The sequence below is a fragment of the Hypanus sabinus genome, chromosome 9 (genome assembly GCF_030144855.1).
Source record: "Hypanus sabinus isolate sHypSab1 chromosome 9, sHypSab1.hap1, whole genome shotgun sequence".
NCBI lineage: Eukaryota > Metazoa > Chordata > Chondrichthyes > Myliobatiformes > Dasyatidae > Hypanus > Hypanus sabinus.
The window spans coordinates 95681244-95692277 of NC_082714.1; the positions used below are offsets into that span (position 1 = coordinate 95681244).

General features: G+C 49.4%; 1 protein-coding gene across 1 annotated transcript in view; it reads right to left on the reverse strand.

Annotated features, from left to right (window-relative positions):
- Positions 1-7248, reverse strand: part of pex11b (peroxisomal biogenesis factor 11 beta) — a 28903-nt gene extending 21655 nt beyond the window's left edge. The window contains exon 1 of the mRNA XM_059980297.1: positions 7094-7248. Within this exon, the coding sequence (XP_059836280.1) occupies positions 7094-7149 (56 nt within the window). The 5' untranslated portion in view covers positions 7150-7248. The remainder of the gene's footprint in view (positions 1-7093) is intronic.
- Between the last annotated feature and the right edge of the window lie 3786 nt (positions 7249-11034).

The window sequence follows — 11034 nt, forward strand, 5'->3', positions numbered from 1 at the left end:
CCAATACCTCTAGGGCCCCTCTAACTTCCGTTTGGTTCATTGGTCACTCTCTGAAGAGTCCTTCCTCTCAGCCCCTTGCCTCTTCCACTGATGATCTCACAGCTATTCACATTCCCTACCTGACCCACCCACCCACCTTCCCCCTCACCTGTCACCTTCTACTCCTTCCAACCCCCCTCATATTCTGGCTTCCACTTCTCTCCTTTCCAGTCCTGATGAAGGGTCTCGGACCGAAACACTGAATGTTAATTCCCCCCTATAGATGCTGCCTGGTCTGCTGCGTTCCACCAGCATTTTATGCATATTGGTTAGTCTCTGTTGCCCAGGTGCTGAGCTGCCTCGCAAAGGAAACTGGTCCTCTGTGTTTAACCATTCAAAGTAATGTGCCCCTATTAATTTTACATCCCCACATTCTGCGTGCTACCTATCAAAACAAATCAACAACCTTGAGTTTTTTTTGATGAGGTGACGAGAGATTGATGATGGCAGGGCAGTGGAATGTTGTCCACATGGATTTTAGTGAGGGGTTTGACAAAGTTCCTCACTGGAGACTAAATCAGAAGGTTAAAATGCATTACGGCAAATTGGTTGATTGGATTCAGAAGTCTTGCGCGTAGAAGACATTGGATAATAGTTGAGCGGTTTAGTTGAATTGGAGGTCTGTAACTAGTGGTGTTCCACAGAGATCTGTAATGTCTGTGATGTATATAAATGACCTGGATGAAAACGTACACGGGTGGGTTTGCAGATGATACCAAGATTGGTGGAGTTGTGGATAGTGTAGAATAACTGGCAAAGAATACAGCCCAATATAGACCAGTTGCAGATATGGGCAGAGAAATGGCAGATGGAGTTTAGCCCAAATAAATATGAGGTGTTGCACCTTGGTAGGGTAAATGCAAGGAGATGGTACACTGGTAAGGGCAAGACTCTTAACAGTGTTGCTAAGCAGAGAGATCTTGGGATTCACGTCCATAGTTCCTTAAAAGTGACTACACAGGTCGATAAGTTTGTTAAGAAGGCCCATGGAATGCTTGCTTTTATCAGTCGAGGCAATGAGTTCAAAAGTTGAGGTTATGATGCAACTTCATAAAGCTCTGGTTTAGCCACATCTGGAGTATTGTGCACTGGTCTGGTCCCCCACTATAGGAAGGATTTGGAGAGAGTGCAGAAAAGGTTTACCAGGATGCTGCCTGGTCTACAGGGCACGTGTATAATCTTGGGTTGTTTTCTCTGGAGTGCTAGAGGCTGAGGGGAGATTATGAGAGGCATAGATACAGTACACAACAAGTATCTATTTCCCAGGGTTGAAATGTCTAATACCAGATGGCTTTCATTGAAGATGAGAGGGAAAGGGTTCAAGGGAGATGTAAGGGTGAAGTTCTTTCACTCAGAGAGTGGTGGATGCCTGGAATGCACTGCCTGGTGATGGTGGTAGAGGCAAATACATTAAAGGTTGGATGTGAGGAAGATGGAGGGATATTGAGATTGTGTAGGTAGGAGGGATTAGTGTTTGGGTGTCTTTGATTTGACTTTTAGCTGGTTTGGCACAACATTCTGGGCTGCATGGCCTATTCCTGTGGTGTACACCAATGCTCAATGTTAACCTCTCCTCATAACTTTCCTGACAGCCCTCCTCCTCACTCGTCTTACCACCCCCTTATTCCTACTCTCACTCCCTACAGCCTGACAACAAAGCACCAGCCTTCCAGGGTGGACAGTTGCAAAAACTGGTTGAAGACCATATGGGCCCCTTATCTAAAAAAGGAAGTTCAGGCATGGGAGAAAATCCGGAAGTGGTTTATTGATAATGTGAGATGCTGCAGGCCTGTTTCTCTTGCTTGTCGGAGAGACAGGTGATGAGGCAGCAGTGTGGCCTTGGTTGTATCGACGACCAGGCCTCAAGCAGGCTTGCCTGCCACAATCCAAGTGAGACGACGCTGGAGGTGGTGTAGCGTGGCGCCTGTGCTCAGTTTGGAGCTGACCTCTCCTATCTTTCCTATTTTTCCTTTCTTCCATGGCCTTCTATCTCTTTCACCAATCGACTTCCCAGCTCTTTGCTTCATCCATCCCCTTCCAGGTTTAACCTATCACCTGGTTCTTTTCTTCCTCTCCTCTCCCCACCTTTGAAAACTACTCCTCAGCATTTTTTCTCCATTCCTGCTGAAGGGTTTTGGCCCAAAATGTCAACTATACATTCCACCAACCCCCCCCCCCCCCCCCCCGCCCAAGATGCTGCCTGGTTTGCTGAGTTCCTCCAGTATTTTGTGTGTGCTGCCCTCCAGTGTTCAAACAGTGGAATGACAGGCTGGATTGCCTGGAGATGAACTGTATCATCAATTTGCATGTCACTCAGGATGTTGAACTATACATGTGTTTTTTTCTTCTCTCTCGCTATTTTGAACTTATGTTATGTACTACGGCTCCAGCAGAATGGAATCTAGTTCGATTGTATCCACGTATGGCTTGAGTGATAATTAAACTTGATTCAAGAATGATCGTGGGATTGGTAGAGTTAATGTATAAGGAGCGTTTGATAGCTCTGGGCCTGTACTCACTAGAGTTTAGAAGAATTGTGGGGGATCTCACTGAAACCTATCAAATATTGATGGATATGGAGAGAATGTTCCCTACAGCAGGAGAGTGAGCCAGAGGACACAACCTCAGAATAGAGGGACAGAACAGAAATGAGGAAGAATTTCTTTAACCAGAGGGTGGTGAATCTGTGGAATTCATTGCTGCAGTTTGCAATGCAGGCTAATTCATTGGGTATATTTCAGTATCACTGGAATACAATGTCTATAAAAGTATTCATGCTCCTTGAAAGTTTTTATGTTTTATTGTTTCACAAAATTGATTCACAATGGATTTAATTTGGCCTTTTTGACACTGATCAACAGAAAAAGACTCCTTCGCATCAAAGTGAAAACAAAAACAAATCCTGTGCTTGCCTGGTCAATACCTTCTTGGTCCTCACTACTGGTGCTGCAGTCTTCAGTCTTTGCCTGTACTCAGGGAGTAGAAGTACAGCCAGGTGATCAGACTTCATGAAGTGAGGGCGTGGAATAGCATGATAAGCACTCTTGATCTTAGTGTAACAGTGGTCTAGTGTGTTGTTTCTTCTGGTACTAAAAGTAATTTATAGATGATAACTATTTAGTTAGTTTTTCAAGCTGGCCTGGTTAAAACCCCCTAAGATGATGAGTGTGCTGTTTCAGGCTGGCTGATCACATTGCTCAGATTGTCCAGAGCCTGTTTGACACTGGCCTGAGGTGAAATGTACACCGCTACCAAGAAAAAAAAAGCTATAATCTCCCATGGTCGGTAAAATGGACGACACTTCGTCGAGAGAAATTCCGGGTCCTGTGAGCAGTATTGGGACAATACTGATACAACACTGGTACACCAAGAGGACTTGATCATGATGCATACACCTCCACCTCAGCTTTGAGAGACTCGACGGTCATATCCTGACAGTGTACAGTGAACTCGTCAACCTGCATCACTGCGGGCAGTACAGAAGAGGTTAACCAGGATTTCATAATACAAAGGACGCAAGGGTCCCTCTGAGATCTTCAGTTTTATTTACCAGAGACTGCACATTTGCCAGCAAAGTAATCGATATTGGTAATTGAAAACCTTGATTTTTTTTTTAAAAACACACTAATATCCCAGAACGGCAGCATTGTTTCTGCCAAGGGGTAGTGTGTTGACATTATTTCCATTGGTTTGAAGCAGCGATAGATGGTTCAATAGCATTAAAACTTCTTTATGAACTGCTGGATGCAGTTGTGGCTCTCAGCTGTAGCCGGCTGAAATGGGAATATTAAATTGGATCTCTTGAGCTGCACCGCTCGAGTGTGGCAGAAGCTGCCGGCAGACGCGGTGTATGGAGGTTTGATCAATCAAAAGGTGCAACCTTAAGGCAGTCTCCCCTCCCCGGCAGCAGAGCGATCCCACCAGAGAGCAAAAAGGCAGGATCGCCCTCCGCATTCGCCTCAAGTTTTCAATCTCCGCCAACACTTTAATCAGCTTGTGCCCCGTCCTGCAGTCTCCTCACCACGAGGTTTGTGCTCGTTCCTCCTGCATCCCAGAATCCCCTCAGAGACTCAAGACCAGTGGAACACCCAAACGCTCTCCAAACTGCAAATCGCAGGCTCCAACAGTTCCAGAATCACATTCACTTGTGTAAAGACATGAAAGAAGTGCAATCAATGGTCTCATAGTCTATCCAGAGGAAGTCAACCTTAGGACCACTGCACGCAGGTGCCATCTTTACTGGAACTTCAACTGGAAGATCAGAACCGGAACTTTCACCAACATCACTGCATTGAAGATTTGGAGATAACCCTAACTTCTTTGACTATGACAGAACTGCAAAAGGAAAATCTGCCTTAAAACCAACCGAGAGTCTCTGTGGAAGGGCAACACGAACATTTATCTCCAGGATATTTCCTTCCCTAGAGTGTGCATTGCGCAAAGTTGTTTAAAACATTGGATAGGTTAGGACTTTATTCCCTGGAGCTGAGGAAAATGAGGGAAGATTTGACAGAGGTACAGAAAATTAAGAGTGGAATTCATATCAGTGATAAATATACACAGGCTTTTTCCACTGAGGTCAGGTGAGATAAGAACTGGAGCTCATAGCTTAAAGGTGAAAGATGAAATATTTCCGTGAAACATGTGGGGGGGGGATTCTTCACTCAGAAGGTGGTGGGAATGTGGCAGAAGCTGCTGGCAGACGTGGTGCATGGGGGTTTGATTTCAACACTTCAGAGAAAGTTGGATGAGTACATCAATGGGAGAGGTTTGGCGAGCTGTGGTTCAGGAGTGGGTCAATGGGACTAGCCTAGCTAGATGGGCTGAACAACCTGTTCCTGTACTGTAGTGCTCGGAGAGTCTTGGGGGCATAGAACTTACCAAAAAGTAAATGATCAGATTACCCGCTTGGCTAAGTGATATAGGGATACAGCAGGGAATAGGTCATTCCAGCACAACAATCTGCCTAATCACAGAACAATTGAGAATGACTGATTAACCTACAAACTGGTACATCTTTGGTTTCTGGGAGGAAGCCAGAGCACCAGGAGGGCACCCATACACTGAATCTAACTACGTGCAAACTCCTTCCAGAGAGGTCGGAAATGAACTCTAGAACCCCCCGAGCTGTAACCACCACTTTAATTGTGCTGCAAGTAAATTTTTATCATCTCCGCGGAGGTATTCTTACTGGTTACACCATTGCTGGTATGAAGGCGACGATGCACAAGATCGAAAGAGGCTGCAGAGGGCTGTAAACTCAGCTGGCTCCATCATGGGAGCAACTCTCCCCACCACTGCGACAGCTTCAAAAGGCGGCACCTATCGCTAAGGACCCCTACTACTCGGGACATACCCTCTTCTCCTTCATAACATCGAGGAGGCGGTTCAGAAGCCTGAACAGCCACACTCAGCGTTTTAGGAAGGATGAAGTTTAAAGGCGACAAGAGGGCAATTCAAACAGAATCTATGGAATATATGCTACCTGATTTGCCGAGTTCCTGCAGCATCTTGTACATGTTGCTCTGGATTTCCAGCATCTGCGTAATCTCTTTTGTTTGTGAGGGGCAACTATTTTTTTTCACGAGGAGGGAGGCAGGGGCCTGGAAGGGTTACCAGCAACGATGACGGGAAAATAAGCAGTTTGGTGGAAGAGCTTGTCCAGTACTGTACTTTACTGTGTGCTTCGAGGTACATGTGACAAAAATAAAGCTAATCTTTAATCTCTGTTCTATATTGAGCACTGGTTTCAAGCTTCCAGTCACTAAAACCCTCCATCATCTTCCTGTACCTCCTATTAAAATCTTATGTAAGGTCAGTTGAGTTCTATTTTTAGGTGTAATTTAAAACTTAAACTAAACGTTGAACTCCTAAATTAACTTCAGACTCCACGGGATCTCTACATCAAAGCACCTTCATTGATAAGCAGGCGAGGCCATGCATTGAGAGCCATGCCAACTGTTATGAGTGATGGACAGACCTGATGGACAATGGGGTGCAGAGTTAACCATTCCCAACCCCCCTCCTGAGAACTATGAACTATTGCTGTTGTTATGCTGCTCATGAGAGAAAGATAAAGCCCAGGCAAGAACATTTGCTACAGATACAAGGGGGAGAGAGACTGTTGATTTACTGTATTATGACTCTTCCTGGATTATTTACCTTCCACTACAAGGACTTTACTTTGCTCGTTAACATTCCTCAGAAGATAGCAGGAGTGGCCTGATTTGATGGACACGGTCATTCAGAGTTGATGGATAGCTGAGACCCCGTGAGTGGGGATAAAAGACAGGTCTGGAGAGACACCCTTCAGACACACCAGTGGGCACTGACTGAGTGTTGGAATCCACAGAAAAGTGGGGGCTTTGGAGACCGAACCAGGAGATCAGTCAGTAAAGCTCACAGTGTTACAGCAGGGCCAGTGGGGACTTGTGTGTGTGTGTCCACTCATGCCAGAGTGACGAGTCCACCACAGAAGAACGGTCTAGCTGAAGACCAGAGGGATCATAACTGAATGACCACAACGACACGACGGATTAAAAAAGCCATAAAAGGTTTGCCTGTCGCAGCTGTTGCTGTTACATCTCGCTTACTCTCTCTCTCCAAAGATTTCAACACAACAACCATAACCACCTCAGCATTTATGAACTGAACTCTATACTTTCCTATGACAATTCATTTACCCCTAGACATCGACAGAGCTTGTTTATTATTGATTATTATTATTCCTACACTTTTAGGTTTATTACTGCTAACGTGTTTTATATGTATATTTGCATTTTTGATATTGTATTGTGCAGTTTACTAATAAACACCTTTAGTTTGGTACCACCAGACTCCAACGGATTCTTCTTTCTCTGCGGGTCAGACGCCCAGTTACGGGGTACGTAACACAACTAACCAATCGGATCTCCAGAGCTGAACAAGCAAACCAATCCGCTGAGGGAGGGGGCGGGGCACGATGCTTTGCGCCCGCCTATCCCTCAGCAGCACCCTGTTAACTCACCGACCGCCGTTAACTCTGGCGGGGTGGAACCCGAGCGCCAGTCCGTACCTGAAGATGCGCTCCCGCCCCTGGCTCGTCGCCGTGAAACGAACCCAAGCGTCCATGGCTGAGGCATTCGCTGCTTGCTGCCTGCCCGTTTACGTCTGAGACATGGCCACTCACCGACTTCCGGCCCAGAGACACGTGATCTTCCAGGGCCAACCAAACGGCGCCCAGCGTTACCAGGACGTCAAGGACAGTGCGCGAGGTCACGTGACAGCGTTCTACAAATCCCGTGACTCCTGTAGCAGCCCCAGGCAAATTGAAGTTTATTGCCACAGGTTTTGAATTGAATCGAATTGACTTTATCCCTTACATCCTTCACATACATGAGGAGTAAAAATCTTTACATTATGTCTCCGTCTGAATGTGCAATGTGCAAATTATACTAATTTGTATTAAATAGTATTATCGGTAAGATATACAATAGAACAGTCAATATAACAGAGAAGTACAATTGTGTTAGCGTGATCAGTCTGATGGCCTTGTGGAAGAAGCTGTCCTGGAGCCTGTTGGTCCTGGCTATAATGGTAGCAGCTGGAACAGTTTGGCGTTGGGGTGACTCGGGTCCCCAGTGATCCTTCGGGCCTTTTTTACGCACCTAACACTGGAAACGTCCTGAACGGTGGGAAGTTCACACCCACAGATGTGCTGGGCTATCCGTACCATTCTCTGCGATTAAGGGAAGTAAAGTTCCCATACCTGGCAGCAATACAGCCAGTTACGATGTTCTCAATAGTGCCCCTATATAGAGTCCTTAGGATTTGGGGGCTCGTGCCAAACTTCTTCAACCGTCTGAAGTGAAAGAGGCGCTATTGTGCTTTTTTCTCACCACACGGCCGGTTTGTTGAGATCAAGTGAGGTCCTCGGCAAAGTGTAGACCGAGGAACTGTAAGTTCTCGAGGAACCTCCCCTCTCAACCCCAGATCCATCTATGTCAATATGGGTGAGACTGTCTCCGTTCCTCCTGTAGTCCACAACCAGATCCTTTGTCTTTGCGACATCGAGGGAGAGGTTGTTTTCTTAACATAACTGTGTCAGGATGATGACTTCTCTGTAGGCTGCCTCGTTATTATTTCAGATAAGGTCAATCAATGTAGTACAATCTGTAAATTTAGTTAGCAAATTGGAGCTGTGGGTGGCGACACGGTCATGGGTATACAGAGAGTAAAGAAAGGGGCCGAGGGCACAGTCCTGGGGGCTCCTGTGTTGAGAGGAAGAGGTAACGGAGCCAATCTCTCTTCTCCAGATGCGTAAGGACGGTGTGTAGAGCTGTGGCTATTGCGTCATCTCTCGATCAGTTGTGTCGGTAGGCGAATTGTAGGGGTTCCAGAGTGGGCGGTAGCAAGCTGCAGATGTAGTCCTTGACTGGCCTCTCAAAGCATTTGCTTATTATCGAGGTTAGTGCGACAGGACGCCAGTCGTTCAGACCTGTCACTTTGGTCTTTTTAGGTGCAGGGACAATGGTGGATGTTCTGAAAAAGGAGGGTATGTGGCGACCCTTTTCCTGGCGTATCCGAACCGACTCACAATGAGATAGCCTACGGGGGTTTGCGAGCACAGAGCTTTGGAGCCTCTGCGCCATGGGGGGGCCGGTTGACAGAGGCTTAAAAGTGAGGCTGAAGTTTTGGAATAATGTTTTTTCCTTCGACTGCAGTTACCGACTCCGTGTCGTAATTTTAGCGCTGCGTGTAGCACACCGCTACAATTGGTGACCCCGACGGTCCAAACGATTTTTGGACCAGAAATGACCGACACCGCCTCTGTTCATGCGGTTTCGTTGAAACTGCCGGGTTTCTGGACACAGCACCCGGACCTATGGTTCCAGCAAGCCGAAGCCCAATTCCACGTTCGCCAGATCACCTCAGAAGACACCCGCTACTACTACGTGGTGAGCTCCCTCGACCAGGACACAGCGGCCCAGGTCGCGGAGTTCGTACAGTCGCCCCCGGCAGACGGCAAGTACACGGAATTCAAAGCTCTGCTCCTCAGGACTTTCCGACTCTCACGGCGCGAGCGGGCTGCCCGTTTACTGCACCTGGACGGATTGGGTGACAGACCTCCATCGGCTTTAATGAATGAGATGTTGTCTCTGGCCGACGGACACACATGCCTCATGTTTGAGCAGGCATTCCTGGAGCAGCTGCCCGAGGACATACGCCTGCTGCTGTCCGACGCAGATTTCAGTGACCCCCGGAAGGTGGCAGCCCGGGCGGACTTGCTGTGGAACGCCAAGAAGGTGAGCGGGGCGTCCATCGCACAGATCTCCCAGCCACGCTCCCGGCAGCAAACCAGTCCAGGCCCGGCCGCAGAGCCCGCCAACCCCCGGCCCAATGAACACTGGTGCTTCTACCACCAGAGGTGGGGCGCAGAAGCCCGCCGTTGTTGCCCGCCCTGCAAGTTCCCGAGAAACGCCAGGGCCAGCCGCTGCTGATGGCTACGGCGGCTGGCCATCGGGATAGCCTCCTGTAAGTGTGGGACAGAAGGTCGGGACGCCGGTTTTTGGTCGACACTGGGGCTGAGATCAGCGTTTTACCTCCGACGAGTTACGACACCCGCAGCAGGGCACCGGGTCCCCCCCTGAGGGCCCTGAACGGCAGCACCGTAAGGACCTATGGCACCCGTCAGGTGCAGCTACAGTTCGGCTCCAGCCAGTTCACGTGGGACTTTACACTGGCCGCCGTAGCCCAGCCGCCTCTGGGTGCGGATTTTTTTGCGGGCTCACAGCCTACTGGTCGACCTGCCCAGGAAGAGACTGGTACACGCCGAGACCTTTCAGACGTTCTCCCTGGGTGCAGCCCAGTTGCCAGCCCCTCACCTCGGCTCCATCACGATGTCCGACAACAACTTCACCAGGGTCCTGGCGGAGTTCCCATCGGTTCTGGCACCGCAGTTCACAGCGGCCATGCCCAGGCACGGCGTACAGCACCACATCCCGACCCAGGGACCACCCCTCCACGCCCGCGCTTGGCGGCTTCCCCCGGACAAGCTCCGACTGGCGAAGGAGGAGTTCCAGAGGATGGAGGAATTGGGGATCATCCGGCGGTCCGACAGCCCATGGGCCTCCCCCCTGCACATGGTGCCCAAAGCGACGGGGGGCTGGAGACCGTGCGGCGACTACCGCAGGCTGAACGAGGCTACCACACCAGACCGCTACCCTGTGCCGCACATTCAGGACTTTGCAGCAAACCTGCACGGCGCACGGATCTTCTCCAAGGTAGATCTCGTCCGGGGATACCATCAAATCCCGATGCATCCTGACGACGTCCCCAAAACGGCTCTCATCACCCCTTTCGGCCTTTTCGAGTTCCTCCGCATGCCGTTCGGCCTGAAGAATGCCGCACAGACGTTCCAGCGGTTAATGGACGCGGTGGGACGGGACCTGGACTTCGCGTTCATCTATTTGGATGACATCCTCATAGCCAGCGGCAGTCATCAGGAGCATCTGTCCCACCTCCGTCAACTCTGCGCCCGACTGAGTGAGTACGGTCTTACAATCAACCCCGCCAAATGCCAGTTCGGACTCGATACCATTGACTTCCTGGGCCCCAGGATTACTAAAGACGGGGCAACCCCTCTGCCCGCTAAGGTAGATGCGATCCGCCACTTCCCCCGACCCACCACGATCAAAGGCCTTCAGGAATTCGTCGGTATGGTCAATTTCTACCACCGCTTCCTCCCTTCAGCTGCCCGGATCATGCGCCCCCTGTTCGCCCTGATGTCGGGTCTGAGCAAGGACATTACCTGGGACGAGGAGTCCGCCGCCGCTTTCGTTCAAACGAAGGAAGCTTTGGCGGACGCCGCAATGCTAGTACATCCCAGAATGGACACCCCTACCGCCCTCACAGTGGACGCATCAAACACGGCAGTCGGTGGGGTGCTGGAGCAACTCATCGCAGGTCGCTGGCAACCCCTGGCGTTTTTCAGCAAACACCTGCGGCCACCCGAGC